This window comes from Dromiciops gliroides, chromosome 1 (genome assembly GCF_019393635.1).
Source record: "Dromiciops gliroides isolate mDroGli1 chromosome 1, mDroGli1.pri, whole genome shotgun sequence".
In the NCBI taxonomy this organism is placed as follows: Eukaryota; Metazoa; Chordata; class Mammalia; order Microbiotheria; family Microbiotheriidae; genus Dromiciops; species Dromiciops gliroides.
Window position 1 is genome coordinate 761,101,029 of NC_057861.1, and position 20,651 is coordinate 761,121,679.

Sequence of the window (20,651 nt, forward strand, 5' to 3'; positions counted from 1 at the left end):
CAAGTCATCAGATGTTAGAGGATCAACCTGACTCCCTTATTTTACAATTTGAGTAAACTGAGGACAAGAGAGGTACAAAGACCTGCCTGCCTATGGTCACAGAGCCAGCATGTGGCTGACGGACCACAAGGAGCCAGGTTCTTTGATGCCACAGCCTGGCTCCTCTCCTCTCTCTCAAGCTTCCTACCCTTAGAAGAAGAACCTACCCTGAGAAGGAAGAGCAGCAGGGTGGGTTCCTGAGACCCCGGGCATTCCCCTGGTACCAGGACTCTGCCTGCCTCTTTCTCCTTTGGTCCCCACCCCCCATTCTTCGACACTGAGAAGTGCGCTGCCCCATAGCCCCAAATGTCTTGAATTTACAAACTCTGCACATTCCCCTCGCAAAAAGACTCCAGAGGTTTCCCTCCCAGTGCCACTAGATTCAGAACTATGTCCCATCTTGTTAGATCCAAAAGGGAATCCAGTTGAACAAAATAGTTCATGCAGTAAAATGGTTTGTTGTTACAAAGCAATAAATCGCTTCGGGCATAGCTTACACTTTCCCAACAGGGCTGGGCAGCAAGGGAAGGGAATCTTAACTGACTAAAGTCGGGCTCTCAGAAATGCCCCTCTGCTAGAAGGGGGCAGCGGGAAGGAACCAGAAGTCCGGAGGGGACAGTGCGCAGGGGACAACGTCCTCTCCTGAGCACATCCATGTGTTCCCAGTGCAGGAACTGGTGGCTGTGGGGAGCTGTCCACAGCTGAAGGTCATTTGTCCAAAAGCCCCCAAAGCTGGATCTCAGAAGACTTCCATGTGGATGCAGCCTCGCCTGCACCCAATCAGAAAAGGTCCTTGTTCAGGGCTTGTCTCTGTGGGCGCTACCTCGATCCTGGACTCCATCAGCTTCTCACTCCTTTGTATTGCTGAGCCGTACTGGTCCTCTCTCCTCATCTCCCTTCCCAGGTGTCTGTAAACTGTTCCTGAGGTTAGCAGAGTGAGGAAGTGAAGAGCAATGAGTGAAAGCCTGGGGGGATGTGAGACACACACACACACACACACACACACACACACACACACACACACACACAGGCAGAGAGACGCGCCTGAGAGGCAGCTGGTGGGGGGGGCGGTCCTCAGCTGTATGTGAGGCAAACTTCCCGGAGCCTCGGGGAGAAACTGAGATGGGGCCCAGCAGGCTATTTCACTCCACAGCTGCCCGCTGAGCCTTGTAAATGTAAATCTGGGCCTCCCCTTCTGGGGTCATCAGGAAGTCAGGGCACCCCAGGAAAGCATGGGGAGAAGACAGAGTGGATGGAAGTGGCGATTTTGAGTCGGGAAGCCCGGGCAGCGGAGCCCGGATCCACCCAGGAGGGCTGTGACCTGTTTTCTCATCTGTAACTTTCTCTTCTCAGGTTTATTGTTAGATTCTTACCTCTGTGGGCTGATGATCATGACAATGCTCCAAGATGAACCACCCCAGTTAAGGCCCTGGGGCCAGCTTCCACAGAGCGAGGAGAACAGGTTTGGGGAGTGAAATGATAATGACCTCAGCCCTCCTGGGTCACACCCTGCAAATGAAATTACTTTGGAATTATTGGGGCAAGAGCGTTTGGAAATGTGTCTATGAACAAGTTCACGGATAGAATGAAGTGGTGATTCAGATCAGTTTTTCAAAAGTGAATTCATTTCTTCACTCTTAACCTGGAGACCAGGGACTCCTCGCTAGGCAGGTTTCCAGGGGCCCTGAAAATAGATGGAAAACACATTTGCCAACTTTTAGAGGAAATTTAGCATTTCCTTCAATTATTTAAAACTTTGATCCTGAGAAAGGGTCCCCCCTGTCCCTGGGCTCCCACAGGCTGACTGCTCCAGGGGTCCCTGTGGTAGAAGGCAGCATCACTGGGGGGCTCTGTGCCTCTGCAGTGTTTATCATGTATAACCTCCCCCAGGGAACCAGCTGTACGCCCCATTTCTGCAGTAGCTTGAGTCTCCCAAACTAGGGAGAGAAGTACAGGGTGGAATTCAGGCCTCCCCCCCCACCTCCCAAGGCCACCTGAGGCAACTCACTCTCCTTGAATTCTTGAATGTCTTCTTTCCTACCTCCCTGTCATTTTCTTTTCTTTTCTTTTCTTTTTTCATTTGTGGGGCAATGGGGGTTAAGTGACTTGCCCAGGGTCACACAGCTAGTAAGTGTCAAGTGTCTGAGGCCAGATTTGAACTCAGGTCCTCCTGACTCCAGGGCCAGTGCTCTATCCACTGTGCCCCCTAGCTGCCCCACCCTGTCATTTTCTGATATCATCCCGCAGAATGCTCCCTTGTAGGGAAGAGAAACCAGGCCAAGATTGGTCCTTCCGTTGGTGTAAATTCTTAAGTCTTTCCATCATTTCCCATGTGGTCACTCCAGATGTGCCTCTCTTTGCCCTTCTTGCTTCTCTGTGAGCCAGGTCAGATGACCTGGCCTCTGGCCTCTTCAGGCTCCTCCTTCCTCCAGGAGGCCCGGTATTTGAGTGCCTTCATATTACCTCTTGGCTTAGCCCCCCTGCCCCCAGGTATCCACCCACTTAGCTCCATTTCTTGCTGCCACCAAAGTGTTGCCATTCACCTTTTTTCCCATAAGACCTTTTGCTTTATATTTGGTCTCCTTGGGCTACCTTCCATGTGCCAACACTGAGCTGGGGACACACACACACACACACACACACACACACACACACACACACACACACTACAGTCCCTGCCCTCGGGGCGCTTACAGTCTCTTGAGGGGGAAGCCAAAAAGGGAGGGGGAGGAGGAGAGGGACAAACTGGAACAGGAGGGGTGTCCGGAGAGTCTGGAGAAGTGTCAGAGCAGGCCCAGAGGAGTGTGGTCAGGAGAGAAGCAGGAGATGTCTGGGCTGAGCTCTCTCCTTCAATGGAGGTTTGGGGTTCCTGGGCCCGCTCCCGTCAGGGGGCCAGTGGGCAGTAGGAGGTGGAGTGGCGAGGCTGAGGAGATCCAGGATGCTGCAGTGACCCATCATGAGCCTCCAGGGGCATGAGGGAGGGGACAGTCTGGTACATGGGGCTAAAGGGCCTCAACGACTTAGTCATTTCCTCGTCTGATTGCAGATTATTTTCCAGAACAACTGGCCCAGTTCAGAGTCTCGCTACCCAGATGCTAATGAGTGTGTCTGTCTCCCTCCAGACCGTCTAGCTCGAACTATTTACATTTCTGGTCACTTGTGCCCATTTTCTGGGTGTGCAGCGAAACACTGGCTGTTTCCTTGGGGCTTCCTCTTTCTCGGGATTTGTGGTGCTTTGGCCAAGGAGTTCTGGAACATCTGCATTTCTTCTGAAAACTACTTTTTCCAGTTACATGTAGAGATAGTTTTCAACATTTGTTTTCATAAGATTTCAGTTTCAAATTTTTTTCCCTCCCTTCCCCTCCCTAAGACAGCAAGCAATCTGATATAGGTTATATATATATACAATCACAGTAAACATATCTCTGCATTAGCCATGCTGTGAAAGAAGAATCAGAGCAAAAAGGAAAACAAAGAAAAGTAGAAATAGTACGGTTCAATCTGCATCTATATTCCACAGTTTTTTGTGGCTTGTTTTTTTGGGGTTTTTTGGGGGGGTGGGTTTTTTTGGAGAGCATTTTCCATCATGAGTCTTTTGGAACCATCTTGGACCACTGTATTGCTGAAAAGGGTCGAGTCTATCACAGTGGATCAACACACAATGTTGTTGATACTGTGTACAATGTTCTTCTGGTTCTGCTCATCTCACTCAGCATCAGTTCATGTGAGTCCTTCCAAATTTCTCTAAAATCCACTTCTTCATTTCTTCACACTGATTTTTTAAAATCCCTATGTGCAGTCATGCCAAGCATCTTCAATTAGTCAAGTTGTGAAAGAAAATAGACAGAATAGAAAGAGGTGCTAACAAATAAAACTCTACTTCAATCTATATTCAGATACCATCAGTTCTTCCTCTCTTGATGGTTCGCATTTTGTATACGTCCTTCTGATAGCACCCTGCTCATCATTCCTTTCCCAGTAACTATTGCTAACTGTGTTACCCTCCATCCTATCCCCTCCCCTTGATTTTACTCCATTTTCTATCTTTTTTCACCCTTCTCTTTCAAATACAAGACCCTAGAGAAGCATAGAAAAGGTAAACAGGAAAAATAAATCATGAGGGACATTTAAAGGTTAAACTGTTTACATTCTCACTTGAGAAGATCATACTCCCAACTCTTAAGAAGTCTCAGTATTAGGGCAGCTGAAAGGAATATACTCAGACAGGGCACAGGTGTGGATTGACTATGAAGGGATGCTATCTGTAAAGCATTGGTCCTTGTTTTTTGTGGGGCAGGCAGGATGGGGTGGCTTATGTCTGGGGCTGGATTTGGGCTCAGGGCCTTCTGGATCCAGGGCTGGTGCTTTGTCCACTGTCACCTAGCAGACCCATGAGGACATCTTTAAAATAAAGTTAAGGGGTAAGAGAAATGTACTGGAAGAAAGGGAAAGGGAGAGGTGGAAGGGTGTAAAAAAGCTCACGTAAAAGAAGTAAGAAAAAACTTCTAGAGTGGAGGGGGAAATGGGGAAGGAGTGGGAGAGTGAGTGAGCCTTACTTTCATCAGAATTGGTTCCAAGAGGGAATAGCATAAACACTCAAGTGGATATACTAATATATTTTGTCCTGAGGGAAAGTGGGAGGGGGAGGGGAAAGGGGGGTGGAGAGGTGAAGGACCGGAGGACAGATTGGGGGGAGGGCAGTGAAAACCACTTCTTCATGTCCTCTAGCCATTCATCTTCTGGAGAATGGCGCCTCAGCTTCTATTTTCATGTGAATCTCAGGCTTCTGTCAGAAACGTTCTCCATTCTCCCTCCAGAATATCTCCCATCTCCATCCTCTTCTTTCCACCCACTCAACACTGCTAAGCAGTTTCATAAACTCCTCATTGGCCTCCCTGCCTCCAGACTCTTCCTCTCTGTAGTCTGTTGCCAAGCAATACTGTGAGTAGGGGCCGGGAGTCAAGAAGAGCAAGCTCAAACAAAGCCTCAAGCCTTCCTTAGCTTGACTGCCCCAACTGATCCTGTCCATAGCTTGTTTGCCACATTTCCTCTCCCATTAAACTGTGAGCTTCCTGAGGGCAGGGTTGTCTTCGACCTGTCTTTGTGTCCCCACCACTTACTACCCGCCAGAGGTTCTGAATGAACGCTTATTGACTGAGTGTGTGACCAGAAATTGGTCAGTCCTGCAGCTAGAAGGGAGGGTCCACGGTTGGCTTCCACTCCAGAGGATGTCCCTCCAGTGTGGGGCAGAGCAGACTTGCCCAGAACTGAAGGAAGGGGCATCCTTCAGGTGGTCTTCACCTTGGTGAGATCCCTGATCCGTCAGAGGAAGCTCATGCCCTGCTGGTGGCATGAGATATTGAGAGGGTAGGAGCTCTCAGGAGTTTGGATCCATTGTGACTGTCATACTCAGCCTTTCCTTCCTCCAACTTGAAGTTTATTTCCAGTCATTGAAAACTAATATGGAATCATTTTGCATGTGGTAGGGAACTACAGCCTTGATTCAGCGAGACACAGAACCCGATCAAAGATCTTCTCATGGAAATGTGGGAGCTCGGAGCAGCCCCGTGGGCTCCCGCCCTCCCACTCACTCCCTGCAGCAGAGACAAGTCGGCTTCGGGCAGGACCACGTGATGAGTATCGTGTTCGTTTGTTGACCACAGAATTTCTGTCGCTTAGGAACAGAGCATGCCATTGTAATGTGGTGATGTGATGGTGGATGCAGCTTCCACCTTCCACATTCCTTCTGCACGAGCTCTTCTCTGTGGAGCCTGGGGCTTGGTCGAAGGGCTGTGCTTCAGAGAAGTCTGCACCCATCTCTTTGTTTCTGCAGCTTTCCGGAAGGATGCTAGCCAGTTAGCTCTTTTGCTGAGCTAGAAAAAGGAGTTTTCCTTTAAATTTTTTTTAAAAGATGACAGGATATTTGGAACAAAGGAATCTAATTCCAGTTAGGATTCCCTAGTCTCAAGAATTTGTTTCAACCTGTTGAATTAAATGCTGTGTTAGACATGTGTTAAGATACGCTTGGCGTGAGGTGAGGTGTAAACAGACGAGCTTGCCTGCTTGTGCTCAGACTGGTCACAATATTGTTAAGATTTGCTCGGAGACTTCGAATCTGTGACTGTTCCATATCACTCCGGCAGCTCACGTGTTGATTGGCCAGTTGATTGCTTGACAGGCAGAGAGTCTCTTCCTAGAGGTGGGAAAACCATAACTGGGACTAGGTTTCTTTCCAAATGCCCTGTCATCGTTTTGGTTTTCAAAGGAAAACTATTTCCAGCTCAGCAAAAAGGACTAAATCACTACCCTCTCTGTGAAAAGCTGCAGAAAGGTTAGAAGGTGGACTTGGAAGTCACAAACCAATGGATCTGGATGCTCTTCTGGCTACTGGTGGCTGTGTGACCTTGGACGAGTTACCTTGAGCTCCACATTCTCCACCTGCATCTCAGGGTTGAGGCTGTTGTGAGATCACTTGGGTAAGACCTGTTAGAGACCTTAAACACCCATATGAAAGCCAACGATTACTACTTTTAGTGATCCCACTCCTTTCCCAGTCAGAAGCATGCGATCCACGCCTCACACAGCATCTTTAGTCCGTTCCTCTCTGTCAGGAGCAGCACTCCCCATAATCAAACCTCAGGAACCATGGTGGGTCATTGCATTGCTTGGACTTCTTCAGTCTTTGAACACTGTTTATTTTTTACAATAGTGTTGTTTAAGTAGAAGCTGTTCTCCTTCTGTGCGCTTCTTCACACATTAATTCATGCAAGTCTTTTCAGATTTCTCTGAAGTGAAACTCTTTCCTCATTTCTTAGCATACCGGAGTATTCCATCACTTTCATAGGTAGTCCTATACCAGCACTTGGTTAGCTATTCCCTAGGTGATGAGCATCCCCTTAGTTTCCAGTTCTTTGCCACCAAGCTAAATACATTTTTTTTTTTGCATAAAGGACATTTTCTTCCTTTTTAAAAAAATCTCTTTGTAGTAGTGACACATGTGGGTCAGAGGGTGTGCGTGGTTCAGGGATCAGAGGCAGAGTCCTACCTTGCTCTCCAGGATGGCTTTGGCGAGCCTGTGTTTCCCAAAGCGGCTCCAATGCCCATCGTTTTCATCTGCCATCTTTGCCAATCTCATGGGTATGAGCTGGAACCTCAGAATTGCTTTAATTGGAGCTGTTTCCTCAGTTGTTTATGGTTTGGGTCTCTTCCTTTGAAAACTCTCTGCTCATATCCATTTACTATTTGTCAATTAGAGAACGTCTCCTTCCACATTTGAATCAGTTCCTTAGATGTCTTGGAAACGAGACAATTATCCATGAAGTGCTACAAAGGGGTTTTTTCAGTTAACTGTTTCCTTTCTAATCTTAGCCCCTTTTTGTTGTTGATGCAAAACCTTTTAATTGTACGTCATTGGAAATGTCCGGTTTTTTCTGTTGTAACTCTCTCCTTCCCTGGTTCTGTCCACATGACCCATTCTGGATGGAGCCATGCTGGTTCCCCCTTTTCGATTTTCCCTCTCTCTCTGTCTCTTCAGTGATCCATTCCCTGAAGCTTTCCAGCAATTGGTGCCAAGCTCACCGGCCAAGAGTTTGCCAACTCTGATCTCCTTCCTTTTTAGAGAAATGAGGCATTTGCCATTTTCCAAGCCTGTCCTCCCGTTCTTGCCTTCCCAGTCTTTCAATTTTTCCCCCTTTTCTCTTTTTCATGATTACTGTTGTTAACTGTTTCCCTTCCATCCTATTCTCTTCCCCATGATATTCTATTCTTCCCAGTCTTTCAGATATCAGTGAGGTTGCGTTAGTAGGAGCACATGCTGTCAGTGCAGGCGGAGTCTGTCCATGCCCAAAGACTTGACTCTCCTTGTGTACCTTGTGCATTACTTCCTGTTACCATCTTATTGCGTCCTTTGCAGAGAAAACAGGAGCAGAGTAAGGCCAAGCTTCCTCTGCTTCTCTCTGATTCATGATCCTCTTCCCGGCCCCTTTTCTCCCAGTGGGGCTGAAGGATCAGCCCCCCCGGCTTTTCATTTTTCCTGGCCCATCACTCGCTCTTTCCTTCACCCCTGGTTCCCGCTTTGTCTCCATTACTTACGTTTGGTTTGGGGTTTTTATCTCCGTCGGTTGATGAGCTCTCTGAGCTCCTTTGTGGGTCTCTTCAGACAAACCCCCCAAGAATCTCATTCTCAAGCATCCCCTTCACCCCCAGTCCGCTCACTTCTCCCGGAGGAGCTCCATTCTCTCCCATGGCATCTTACATTACATTCCCCACAATGGCGGGGAGATGACAGAGTCCCTTCTGGCACAAACTCAGGGAAAGGGAAAGGTAACCAGTGCCTCGAGGCTGCCCATCATTGCCACCCCAGCAAACCATGCTTCCCTCCTGGCGATGATCAGACATAGGCTGGCCTTTCCGCTCCCCTGGAAGATAAAGTTGGTATTGAGGTGAGCCAAGAGTCTGCTTGAGACAGAGACAGAGCTCCCCACGATTGCTGAATCGTCAATGTCCCCCATCTCTACTCTGTCCTGCCTCAATGCCCCACTTAGGATCCGCTTCCTCTTTCTGTCAACATGGTCTGAAGTAGACGGTGATGACCAGTGTCATGTGGGACATGAGGTGTGCTATAGGCCCCCTTGACAGAAGGAATAAATGGATGAGGAATTGGGAAACATCTCATCACAGCAGTGATTTATCCAGAAAATCTGCTGGAGCTGTCTCCCCTTTCAGAGCCCAGGGTGCCAAGGGAAGGGTCTTGGCCCCAGTGGAAGGGAAGTGACCAGAGCTTAGAAATGGTCAGAAAGTGGTGTGGAGGCCTGCTCCCCAGTGCCCCCCCCCCGTGGTTCTTGGCTCTGTCTCCCAAAGTGACCAAGATGAATATCTTTCTCCACCCCCAAACCCTTTGTGGTCACTGGTCAGTACAGTCCACTGACACACAGTCACGGGCTTCGGCTAGGTTTGCTTCTTGGCATTCAAAGCCCCCTGCTCCCCCTCACCTCTGCCTAAGCCTGGGACATTTGTGGATAGACTTCAGAAAGCAGATTGGTTTTTTCCCCTTTGGGTTTTGTCACCTGTGAGCTTGGGTCTCAACCAGTATTCGTCTTCCTTGGTTGTAGCTGATCTCCATGGTGTCTAAATGGGTGGACATACATGGACAGTCTTCTCCCTCCCTGTTCCTTTTCAAGTTGAAAACCTTTTTGATTAGGCTAGACCACTGGCCAGCCCATTCTCACCAGCCACCATCACTAGATATGCTTCATCCCTGACCAGGAATCTGTCATTCCTTCATCCTTCACTGTGGTGCAGACACAACAGTGTCTTAGCCAGTGGCTCCTTGGTGCCCTTGAACTCTCTGGGCATCGGGGAGCTCCACAGCCTGTGCCTCTATGATCTTTCTTCCTGATCTCTGGCAATAATTCGGGAGGACGCGGTTGGGCAGGTGCTCTCCTGGCTCCATGCTATGACCTTGGTGTGGGGGAGGGGCCCAGGCCAGAGGTCAGCCACTGCTCTGGAAGCTTAGTCACCCTCCTACCCTCGGAGGAGGTGGGAGGGGGGAGGACGATGACTGCCGGGCTGGGGCTCAGGGTAAAGTCACCCAACCAGTAGGACCTCACTTTCCTCTAAAATGAGGGAGCTGTCAAGATGACCTCTGGGGACCCTTTTAATGCTACAATCCTGTGATTGATTGATCCTTGCTAAAGGGACACAATGAAAAGAACACTGACTCCAGAATCAGAAGACCTGTGTTCAAATCCTGCCTCTGACACTTCCCTGGGTGATCTTGGGCTGGGACTGACTCGAGCTGTTGTGGGGACTGGAGGCAAAAGGGGACACTTGGCTAGTCTCCACTGTCTTCTGGGACAGATTGAGCAGCAAAGGATTACTCGGGGATGACTTAGTTTCCTGAAAGTAACTAAGCCCTGGCACTCCCCACTGGTCACCCATGCAGCTGAGGGAAGGACTGACTATCTGGAAGGGAGAAGCTAGCGAGGTTTGGGGAGAAGGTCTTTTCTAAGGGCTCTGCTTCAGTCCTTCAAGAAGAACAAGTGTCAGTGCGCAGGGCAGTGGGGCTTGAGGGGGAGTTCCTCTGATTTCCCAGGTGGAGGTCACAGGTCAATGAAGTGAGAAATCTTCCACCACCCACTTGGGCCCTTTTTGTTGTAAGAGTTTTCCCCATGACATCTACCTGTGGAGAGTGTGCAGGAGACCCCTGAGGAAGAGGGGGTGACGAAGCGGGGTTCAGGGAATTTCCCAAGGTCACATCTGTGCCAGTTGGTGACAAAGCCGAGTCTAGGGCCCAGGCTTTCTGCCTCCTAAGCCTTCAGACGCTGGACAAAGTGAACGCAAATGCCAGGGCATCAATCAGTTTACACAATGACTCAGAAAAACCAGGCAGTGAATAAATGATATAATTAAGGGCTCCTATAAACGGATGCATTTGTTAATGGGGAAAAGTGGGAGAACATGTCTGTGTCACAGTCTTGTTTATATTTCTTGGGGGACAGCCAACAAGCCGGCCTGTTTCCTGTCGTTAGTCTGGTCCTTGAGGTAATGCCTGACCTGCTTGGGGTTCTTGGGTCTTGTCCTTTCCACAGGGACCCGGGGGACATGAGCACTTTCACTGGCTCCAGACCAGCCGTGAGGTTTAGGGTCCCCTCGCCGGTGGCCACCATGTGTGGCTCATGAAGTGATGTCACCGGATAGATGAGAATGGTCCCACAGAGCCTGGTCACTGAGCCACGGTGCTGCTTGGGACTTGGAGGGGAGCAAGGTCTGTGCTCTCAAAAGGCCAGGCCCACTGTGGATGATCCAGTGTGCATCAGTCCCTCCGGTGTTCCCTGGGGCCCTGGACTTGAACCTGCATCTTGTTGACTCAGCCCTCTGCCCTTCACTGGTCTTTAGGCATTTCAAAAGGATCTTATCCAGCTCCAACATTTACTGAACACATCAGGTCTGGCATCAACTGAGCTGTTTTTATACATTCTAGACCCAGGACTTAATGTGGGGAACTCCCAGAGCAGGAACTCCCTCCACCTGTGCAGGTTAACAACTCCTCTGTAATTCAGGGTTGTGGAATGTGGCCCCCGGGGCCAGGTCCCATAACTGGGAGACAAACAGGCCCCTGGTCTGCGGGCCAGAGAAGCATGTGGAAAAGCAGGCAGGATCTACTATCTTTAGGGTGCATCCTGGGAGCCGTGTGCAGACCCAGCACCAAGTGGGGTCACCAACCTATCTGACCTTCTGTGGCCCCAGGATGACGCTTGCATGGGATCGAATGCATGGGAATGCATAGGGTGAGATGGCTCTCGACTTGATATAATTGTTTTCGAGATGCAGGTGCTCCAAAGGGGAGTCTCTGTCCGTAGCCCCACAGACTCGCTCCTGACGAAGGCGCCTGAGGAAACAAGTGTGGGATTGAGGTCATGGGTTAGAAGAGGTGCACCTGAAGTGTTCGCGAGGAAGCAAAGCCAACCCTACAACCCCATCTCGGGAGGGAATTAGCACCTGAAAAGACCTGTATGCTGCATTACCTGGAATAAGGCCCAGACCCACTTAGCCTCAGTCTCTTCATCTCTAAAATGGGGCAGTTATACTTGGGTACCTCCAAGATCCCTTCTGGTCCTAAACCCAATCCTCCCCATTCAAAATGCAAATTGTTGGGCAGCTAGGTGGCACAGTGGGTAGAGCACCAGCCCTGGAGTCAGGAGTACCTGAGTTCAAATCCGGCCTCAGACACTTGACACTTACTAGCTGTGTGACCCTGGGCAAGTCACTTAACCCCAATTGCCTCACTAAAAAAAAAAATGCAAATTGTTAGCCACCGTAATGGCTTAGTTGAACTCTTAAAGAATTTGCTGGCTCTGAGAATATCTGTTTGCTGACTCGAGTTTTAGGCCATCCCAACAGACAAATCAAAAACATCAGAAAAAGTTACCGGATCTTGTTGTTGTTAAGTCTCAGAAGGCGCAGCGACGTCATGCGTGATATCCCACACGGTATGGATTTTAACTCATTGTAATCCAAAAAGATCTCTCTCAAAGAGTGATACGCCCCATAGAAGGACACAGGGTGGATGCCGCCATCGTTCAGCCGGTTGAATGAAAGGTATAAATATTCCAGTCCGGGCCTCATGTGGCCAAACACGTACCCAGGAATTCGCTCAATCTGATTCCCAACCAATACCAGGTGCACTAAGGACTTGGGTAGGTAGGAGGGAACATGGTAGAGCTTGTTGTAAGAAAGATCAATGGATTCCAGGTTTCTGGAGCAAAGAAAGAAAGAAGAGCGTTCAGGACCCATGTGAACATTGTGCCCCCTGCTCTGGGGTCAGAGTTCATGCCTTCCCTTGTGCCCTCGAGCCTAGCCCTTGCTGACTCTTCCAGCTTGTTCTTTCAATCATCCTTGTTCTCTGCGGCCTCTTCAGTCATCCCCCTCCCCCCCCCCCCGTCCCTGTCCCCGTCCCTCCTCTCTGCCCCCCCACCTGTGCCCATCAATCGAGTTTGACAGTGGGGAGAAGTGGGCCTCAGGTGGTACTCACTCGTGATGGATCCACGTCAAGGGATCGATCCTGTTTTCTTCTATTTTATTATGGCGCAGTACAATGACGTTGATGTTTCTGGTGTGGTTAAAAGAAGTTTCTTTGATTTCTTCAATTTGGTTATTTTCCAGATGTAATTCCTATAATTAACAAAGAGGACAATTGGAAAAACCCCACCATCTTCTTCCTTTCCTTTCCTATTAGGTCAGAGAAATGTCGGCTTCCTACCTGATCACCCACGAGGAGCCCCAGCTTGAGTCCTGACCTGACCCACTTTCACTCAGACTGATTTGTATTCATTTGATGTTTCACAACCAAACAGGTTCTGTAACTCTTGGGAGTTTACATTTTTAAATCTAATCCATGTCTGAGCCAAAGTAAACACGAGTATGGACGACCCTGAGATCCAATTTGTCGGGCAAAGAATATTTCTGTCAGGATCGTGAAATGTCTAACGAAAGCCTCATGTCCTTTGGTTAGAATACTTAGAGGCAAGATAGGGTTCGACAGGACTCAGAGATGGAGCCTTTTGTCGATTCCAAGATAATTCTCTCTTCCCCTCGGCTTCCTTCATTCCATAAGTGACACTGAGCCAAGAGGTGGGAGAGCCCCACAGGCTTCAGTCGGCTGTTTGCTCCTACTGAACTGTACTGACGAGCGAGGCCTCGTGCCGTGGGGGAGAGGGCAGCTGCAAGGCCCAGAGCCCGGCGTCCTAGCTGTGGCACAGTGGGCGATGCACTCAGACTCAACTACAGGTGCATCACCAATGGGCATCAGTTGAGAGAATTCTGCTAATGAAATTGAAGCTCTGGGCTGCAATGTTAAAACAGAGAAGTCTTTCACCACCTTGCTTTTAAGGTCATTGCCAACCACTGACCCGTGTACATGTTAGAGATGAAGGCCCAATTTCACCACCTTCTGTCCCCAGGGAGTCTCACTTTGAGAGGAGAAGCTAACAGTGGCAATCCCTTTTTTCATCCCTTTAAAAAAAATACTTTTGTTATAAATTTAATAACGAACAAATGCAATGAAAAATTTTAATTTTATATTTTTGTTCATATTGATCTTATATGAAACTTCATGTTATTGTATAGTCAGTCAACAAGCATTTGCTAATTGCTCACTTTGTGTCAGGCTCTGGGGCCAAAAGGACAAAGAGGTACAATTCCGGCTCCTGACAGATAAGCTCCTGATATTCTAATGGAAGAGACAAGTACTAGCACTACAGCATAAATGACTACAGGAGCTAAATGATCCCAAACAAATCAGAGAACAAATATCAGTAAGTAAATTGAAGGTGGTTAAAGATTACTGAGAGGCAGGGAGAAGGGGAGGACTGTGGAGGGGAGAAGAGAGAAGAGAGAGCTGTGGCACAACAAAAAACAATGGAACCAGGGGCAGCTAGGTAGGGCAGTGGATAGAGCACCGGCCCTGGAGTCAGGAGGACCTGAGTTCAAATCCGACCTCAGACACTCGACACTTACTAGCTGTGTGACCTTGGGCAAGTCACTTAACCCCCATTGCCCCACCCCCCCAAAAAAAATAACCAGAATAAATATGAAACAAACTTTAGAGCTTGTTCAAAAGAAAGTATGCATATGAACAAGGTAGGAAAGTAATGGGCCTGTTTGGTTTTGCTGCCTTAGATGTTATTTTATTTTCTTCTTTCTTCACTCTGTATCATTTTGTACTTGTCTTGTCATATAGGCTGTCCCAAAAGTCTTAGTGCAGTTTAAACTTACGTTTTGTTAAGTAGAGTTTTTTAAAAGCTTAAAAACCACACTAGACTTTGGGGGCACCCTGTATTTCTTCGTATTCTTAACAGTTGTTATTTCTTAGGACAACAGTGTTTCCTTATGTTATAATATCACACCTCTGTCTGCTTGGATATGTTGGGTTTTTTCCAGTTTTCCTTACTAAGAATAATGCTGCCAGGAATATTTTTGTACAGAAAGACTGGCTCCTCCTGTCGATATCCTTGGGGTATACTCCATCCTCCCCAGAGCTCCCCAACGTCACCTGCTGGGAAGGTTCTTTCACTCTCGGCTGGGTGCCTATTCCCAAAAATCCTGTAGGAATCAAATTTGATCATTTCTTCATCATTTCTTCCACTTTGAGAGGTGTCCCGTGGCAGTTCACAATTGGTTCTCTGGATATTAAAGAGTTCAGACACTTCCCCAAGTAGTGATTGCTCATTTTCCTTCCTTCTTTTTGAGAATTGCCTGTTGGGCTTGGGGGGGTGGGGGGTGGGGGTGGATCTTGCTCTTTTCCCTGTGTTCCTCCTTCCAGATGTCTAGTGCCACACTTTGACCAGAAATGTTTCTAGGGACCATTTGTTTCCCTTCTGAGTCTTTCTGTTCTACAACAGCTCTTCATCATCCTGGAATCCAGTTGCTTTTCTTTCATGAAATCCATTCCTTTGGTCTTCTCTAAGGTGAATGATCGTTTTCTGCCTCTCTTAGCTGCCATAGATCTGTTAGCCTATTTTGCTGTCATTATTTATACTACTTTTCAAAGTGTTTAGAGGATAAAACGCTTTCTATTTAAGCTCTTGGGAATCTGTTGTGGATTTCACATCTATCTGGATCTCCATACACATGTGACCGATTTCTCGTGGGAGCCGGCCATCCCCATTTTTGCCCACACAGAGAGCCATTGTTCCTAAGAGAAGAACAAAGTCCTTCCACGGTGTCTTGTGAAACCAGAAGTTCTACCAAGGGCATCTCTCTCCAGTTCTCCGTTATCTCCCTTGTTCCCCTGACCTTTTTTCCTACTCTTCGTGTAGTAACGGCTAGTTTCAGTCATTTTTTACCTGAGACCTGTCAGTCAGTAAACTGACCATGAAATCCCCTTTGCCTTTTCTCTCTATAATTTCCCAGGATATTTTTGATTGTTTCTTGTTTCATATAAAGGTAATCACGCTGTCTACTTCTATCAAATGTCTCATTGGTATTGGACTAGTGTGATGTGATATGGCCCAATGAAATGGGATGAAGATGAGATGAATTGAGTCAACCCAGTCATTGTTATTGACCATCTTGCCAGTTATATGTTTTTGTCAAAATTGTTTTATACTTTATACAGATCTGATTTATGTCTTGAGAAGCTAACGTCATCCAGAGACCCTGCTGCTTCCCCCTGCCCTTTTCCAGCTCCCTTGTTTGTGTTCTCTCCTTAAAATGTAAGTTCCCTGTGGGCAAGGATGGTCTTGCTTTCTGTTACTTGTAACCCCAGCCCTCCTAAGGATTTAACAAATGCTTTCTCTATTTCTAGCTATGTATCTACCTAATCTAAAAATGTTATTATAAATGCCATTTCTCTTTCCATCCATTCTTCTGTTTTTGTTAGTTATCTATAGAAATACTATTGCTTTTTGTGGGTATGATGTATTCCAGTATTTAGCTGAAGGCATCCATTATATCCATTAACTATAAAAAGGATATATTCTACTGGTTTTTCTACAGAAACCATCGTTTCATCTGGAAATAGAGCTACTCTGGTGACTTTTTGTATGTGTTCAATAGATACCATTTCTAAAATGAGGTTGAAAAGTATTTACAAACCCCGTTCTTAGTGGGGAAACCACTAATGGCTCCCCATTCACATAATGCTAGTTTATTGTTTCAAATACATATTTTTTATCATACATTGAAAAAAAATTCTCCTATTCACATATGTGGTATTTTGTTAATCAAAGAAGTGTCCTGGACCTTCTGATCGAATCCTACCATTGGGAGGTTTTCTTGTTAATGTGATTTATTGTCTCTTCCAGCTTTGTGTGCTCCTAGCATGGAGGCCTGTTGGGCCACGTTTAGTCACGTTTCCAAATGTGCTGCTGGCTGTGCTTTCTCTGCCAGCGGTGAGCAGCCAGATGTGCACCACTGTCAGGCCACAGCCCCATGTTTGTTTTCTAAGCTTGGGGGGGACACATGTTTGGAGAAGCAGTCTCCATGGTGTCAGGGGTTCTGTTCTTTGAATGTTGAGTCGGGGTTTGCCTTCCCTTGGGTCCCTGGGCTTGGTACAGGACTGGCCACATACATGGTGAACATTTCATCACTGCTTGTTGGCTGAGCCCTGCTGGAGGTCACTCGTGAATCCTCTTGGTGCCCTCCGCCCAACTGGGAGCATTCCTGACTGTCCGTACCCAGCTCAGGGGGTGCCCATGATGGCCTCTCACCCCTGGTGCGAGACCATCAACTCCTCCTGTAACTTCTCAAAGGGAAAGGAGATGAGACCAGAAAAGCTCTGGGCCCTCCACGGACCACTGGCCCCGTGTCTTTAGTGGTGATTCTAGCTTCATAGCGATCCCCCCTGAGGAAACCTGTGTCGGAGCACAAATGGCCACCAGACCGGCTCCTCTGGCCTCCGCCCCAGACTGCCGTCTGATTGCCACAAAGCAAGGGATCTAGTCATATGGAAAACAAGAAGCCATTTGGTCCCCTCCTTTTGTCATTTGTGGTAGGGGGATTTTCTAAGTGTCAGATGTGTATTCAGATCTAATTTGCAAACAGATTTTGAATTGTGTTCTTTGTGCCCCCTGGCTCTCTCTCTTGTGCCCAGCTGGCATTCCTTGTGCCCAGATAACCCTCATGCCTGGCTGGCTCTCCTCTTGTGCTCAGCTAACTCTTGTGCCTGGCTGGCATTCCTGTGCCCAGCTAAACTCTCTTGTGCCTGGCTGGCTCTCCTCTTGTGCCCAGCTAAACTCTCTTGTGCCTGGCTGGCTCTCCTCTTGTGCCCAGCTAAACTCTCTTGTGCCTGGCTGGCTCTCCTCTTGTGCTCAGCTAACTCTTGTGCCTGGCTGGCTTCCCTCTTGTGCCCATCTAACTTTCCTGTGCCTGGCTGGCATTCCTATGCCCAGCTAAACTCTCTTGTGCCTGGCTGGCTCTCCTCTTGTGCCCAGCTAAACTCTCTTGTGCCTGGCTGGCTCTCCTCTTGTGCTCAGCTAACTCTTGTGCTCGGCTGGCATTCCTCTGCCTAGCTAAACTCTTTTGTGCCCGGCTGGCTTTCCTCTTGTGCCCATCTAACTTTCCTGTGCCTGGCTGGCATTCCTGTGCCCAGCTAACTCTCTTGTGCCTGGCTGGCTCTCTTCTTGTGCCCAGCCGGCTTTCTTCTTGTGCCTGACATTTCTCCTGCCTTCCCCCCCACGCACTGATGAATCTATTTCCATTTCTTTGGCTCATAATTTTCAGGCCAAACTATTATCCACAAATATCAAATGATGTGGCTCCCTGTGAGTTGAATCTCTGTCCCGTTCCCAGGCCAATTCTCCCGATTCCCCATCTGCCCATTTTCATTTTGTAAGTAGGAATCCCGATGCAGTAGGAGGGAGTGCCAGTGCCAGAGCCCAAGGACCTGAATTCCGATCCTGGTACCACCTCTTTATGTGTGACTTTAAGAAGTCGTGGGGCTTGCCAGGCCTCAGTTTACTCATCTACCAAAGGGGGGAGAGGGCTTGGGCTAGGTCCCTTCCAGGGCTCCTTCTGTATTCCTTCAATCCTACCAGGATTCTAGGAGATTTTCCAATTGCTTCCCGATTTCGGTTTTCTTGGTTCTTACCTGTGGTCGCCAGGCCCCGGCCCAGACGGCTCTTCTTCGCTGGCTCCATCTCCCAGATCTTGGGGTCAGCACAGAACCCCCGGCTCCCATTCCCACCCTGACCCTGCTTCCTCCTTTCTCGACGCTTTGGGTGTGCGCTAACCGGGCCATTGGCATGAGTTTTGTAGGTGTTTGAGGTTCACCTTGATCTTATTTCCTGGGTTTCTCCGGCACTTTTGGTCCCATCTTTATTTCATCCTGTGACTTTTTTCTGACTAATTTGCAATGATCCATTTTATTATATGTTGAGAAAATTCTAGTTTCATTTCAGGCAGTTGTGTTATTTGTGCCTATTTTTCCTTCTGGATTTCTGCCGACTTTTAACGCCTCTTATTTTTTCATCGTGTTACTGTTTATCCTTATTCACTTCTGTGAGAGGGATTTTTTTTCTTACAACAGTTTTCCTTTGAAGTTTCTAGAAGTTTTACTTTCACTCAACAAGGATCTATTGTTAAGGACCTACTTTATGCCGGGAACTCTGCTAGTCCCTGGAGGTACAAAATGCAATTGTTTCTACCCCTCACAGTAGCTTATGTTGGGGGGGCGGGGCAGGATGTAGCCTATCCACCAGTGACAGCATCTGGGTGGGTTGGACCTGCAGTCAGGAAGACTTGAGTTCAGATGCAGCCTCAGATACCCACTAGCTCTGTGACCCTGGGCAAGTCACTTGGCCTCTGTCTACCTCCTTTTCCTCAGCCGTGAAATGGGAATAATAATCGCTCCTTCCTCCTGGGATTGTTGTGAGGATCAAGTGAAACAATAACTGCAGAGTACTTTGTAAATCTAACAGTGCTATAGGAATGCCATGAACATTGTTATTATGGGCAAGTAAATGCCAAATACACAAAATACAAAGTGACGGGGTAGGGCAGGGAGAGGAGGCATCAAAAGGAGCCTGAACTGAATCTTGCAATGAGATCAAGCTCCCAAGAGGAGGATGTAAAGAGGGAGAGCATCCCACGGGCGCAGTTGTGCAAAGGTTTGGAGGGAGGAGATGAGGAAAGATAAGTGGCCTCATCTGCTTGCTTTCTGTGCCGGCATTTATTCAGAGCTTCAAGACTGGCAGAAACTGAGGCCGCAAAGGGTTAGGGCCGTGCCCAGGTCACACACACAGCCGCTAAGTGTCTGGGCTGGGATTCAGGCCTTCCCTGGCACAGCCGGCTCTGCCACCTCTACAGAGCCTCTTATCCTGGGGGTCAGAGGGAGCCAGTGCGGATTCTGGGGCGGACCTGGTATGGGGGGAGGCACTGCAGCCTGGCGAAGCAGGGTCACCTGCTAGGGGACTGCTCACATCTTCGTGGGGACAGCGGCAGTGCGGTCATGGGAGACGCTGCTGCCGACGCCCCAGCGGAGAAGGGTCCTTGGCCAGGGAGGGCTTGGCTGCCTCTTGGGCCCGGGATGTCCGTGCAGGACTGGGGGGCCTCCGCAGCGCCCGTGACTGCTGCCTACCTGAACCCTGTATGCTGGGCAGCTGCTTGGCAGGAGAAGCCCGCGTCTACACCGAGCCCGCACTTACCTCGAGGGATGCGGGCAGGCCCTGGGGGATGATCCGGAAGTGGTTTCTTCCCAGGCGCAAGTAAGACAGCCTCTGGAGAGGGGCGAAGGCCGAGGGGCTGACGTTGGCCTCGCTCAGCTGGTTACCTTCCAGTTCCAGGGTGACGAGGTGCTGCAATTCTAGGGAGCACGAGGGGAGCCGTTAGTGGGGGGGCTTCTGTGGCCAGCAGGGGCAGAGTCACTCAGCCTGTGGCAGGCGTGGCCCAAGAAGGGCCTTTCCTTCCCTGCTCTTTCTACAAGGACGAGGGATCGGAGGGACTGCAATGGGTCGCCCCTCAACCCCCATGCGCGACACAGGAAGCACAGCAGTGCCCAGTGAGGGGAAGGTAGAGCAGGAAGGGCCTAAGTGCAGGAGCACAGCAAGGGGGCAGGGGTGGATCGGCCTCGGCTCTCCTCCGGCTTTCTCCAAGCCTCCCTCCCTCCCCAGGTCCCACTTTGTACCTCAAAGGACACATGGCCCTGGACCCCACCCCTGCCCCCTGCTCTGGATGTTCGTCAGAACCCTTCGTAAGCCCACCGCTGAGCCCACTTCTCTGTAAGAGGCGGGAAGGGGGCAGCCTGGGGGGCATCGCCTCCTTCCTCGAAGCTCGGGCCCTCTGGGGTCGCTCCAGCTAACACACACGTCTCTGTCCATCTGTCCCCTGCTGTCTCCTCTAGGATTGCAGTCACTCAGACCTCCAGATCCTCATCAGACACTGCTATCTGACCACCCTTCCCCCATCTCACTCTTGTGAAGCTTCTCTTGTACCACGGTGTTCGTTGTTGTTGCTCACCCCACGTGGGGTTTTCTTGGCAGAGACACTGGAACATTTGCCATTTCCTTCTCCAGCTCCTTTCACAGACGAGGAAACTGAGGCAACCAGGGTGAAGCGGCTTGGCAGGGTCACCCAGCTAGGAAGTACCTGAGGCTGGATCTAAATTTGGGTCATCA

The 20,651-nt window shown here is 49.0% G+C and overlaps 2 protein-coding genes across 2 annotated transcripts in view; one reads left to right on the forward strand and one right to left on the reverse strand.

The window, feature by feature from the left end:
• Nucleotides 1–20,651, forward strand: part of LOC122737067 (centromere protein P) — a 194,273-nt gene that overhangs the window by 98,750 nt on the left and 74,872 nt on the right. The gene's annotated exons all lie outside the window — the stretch shown is intronic.
• The window catches only part of ECM2 (extracellular matrix protein 2), a 34,986-nt gene continuing 24,793 nt past the window's right edge, over nt 10,459–20,651 (reverse strand). Inside the window, exons 8-11 of the mRNA XM_043979482.1 lie at nt 19,683–19,840; nt 12,572–12,711; nt 11,969–12,295; nt 10,459–11,428 (exon numbers count right to left, since the gene is read on the reverse strand). Coding sequence (XP_043835417.1) covers nt 11,263–11,428; nt 11,969–12,295; nt 12,572–12,711; nt 19,683–19,840 — 791 coding nt within the window. The 3' untranslated portion in view covers nt 10,459–11,262. The remainder of the gene's footprint in view (nt 11,429–11,968; nt 12,296–12,571; nt 12,712–19,682; nt 19,841–20,651) is intronic.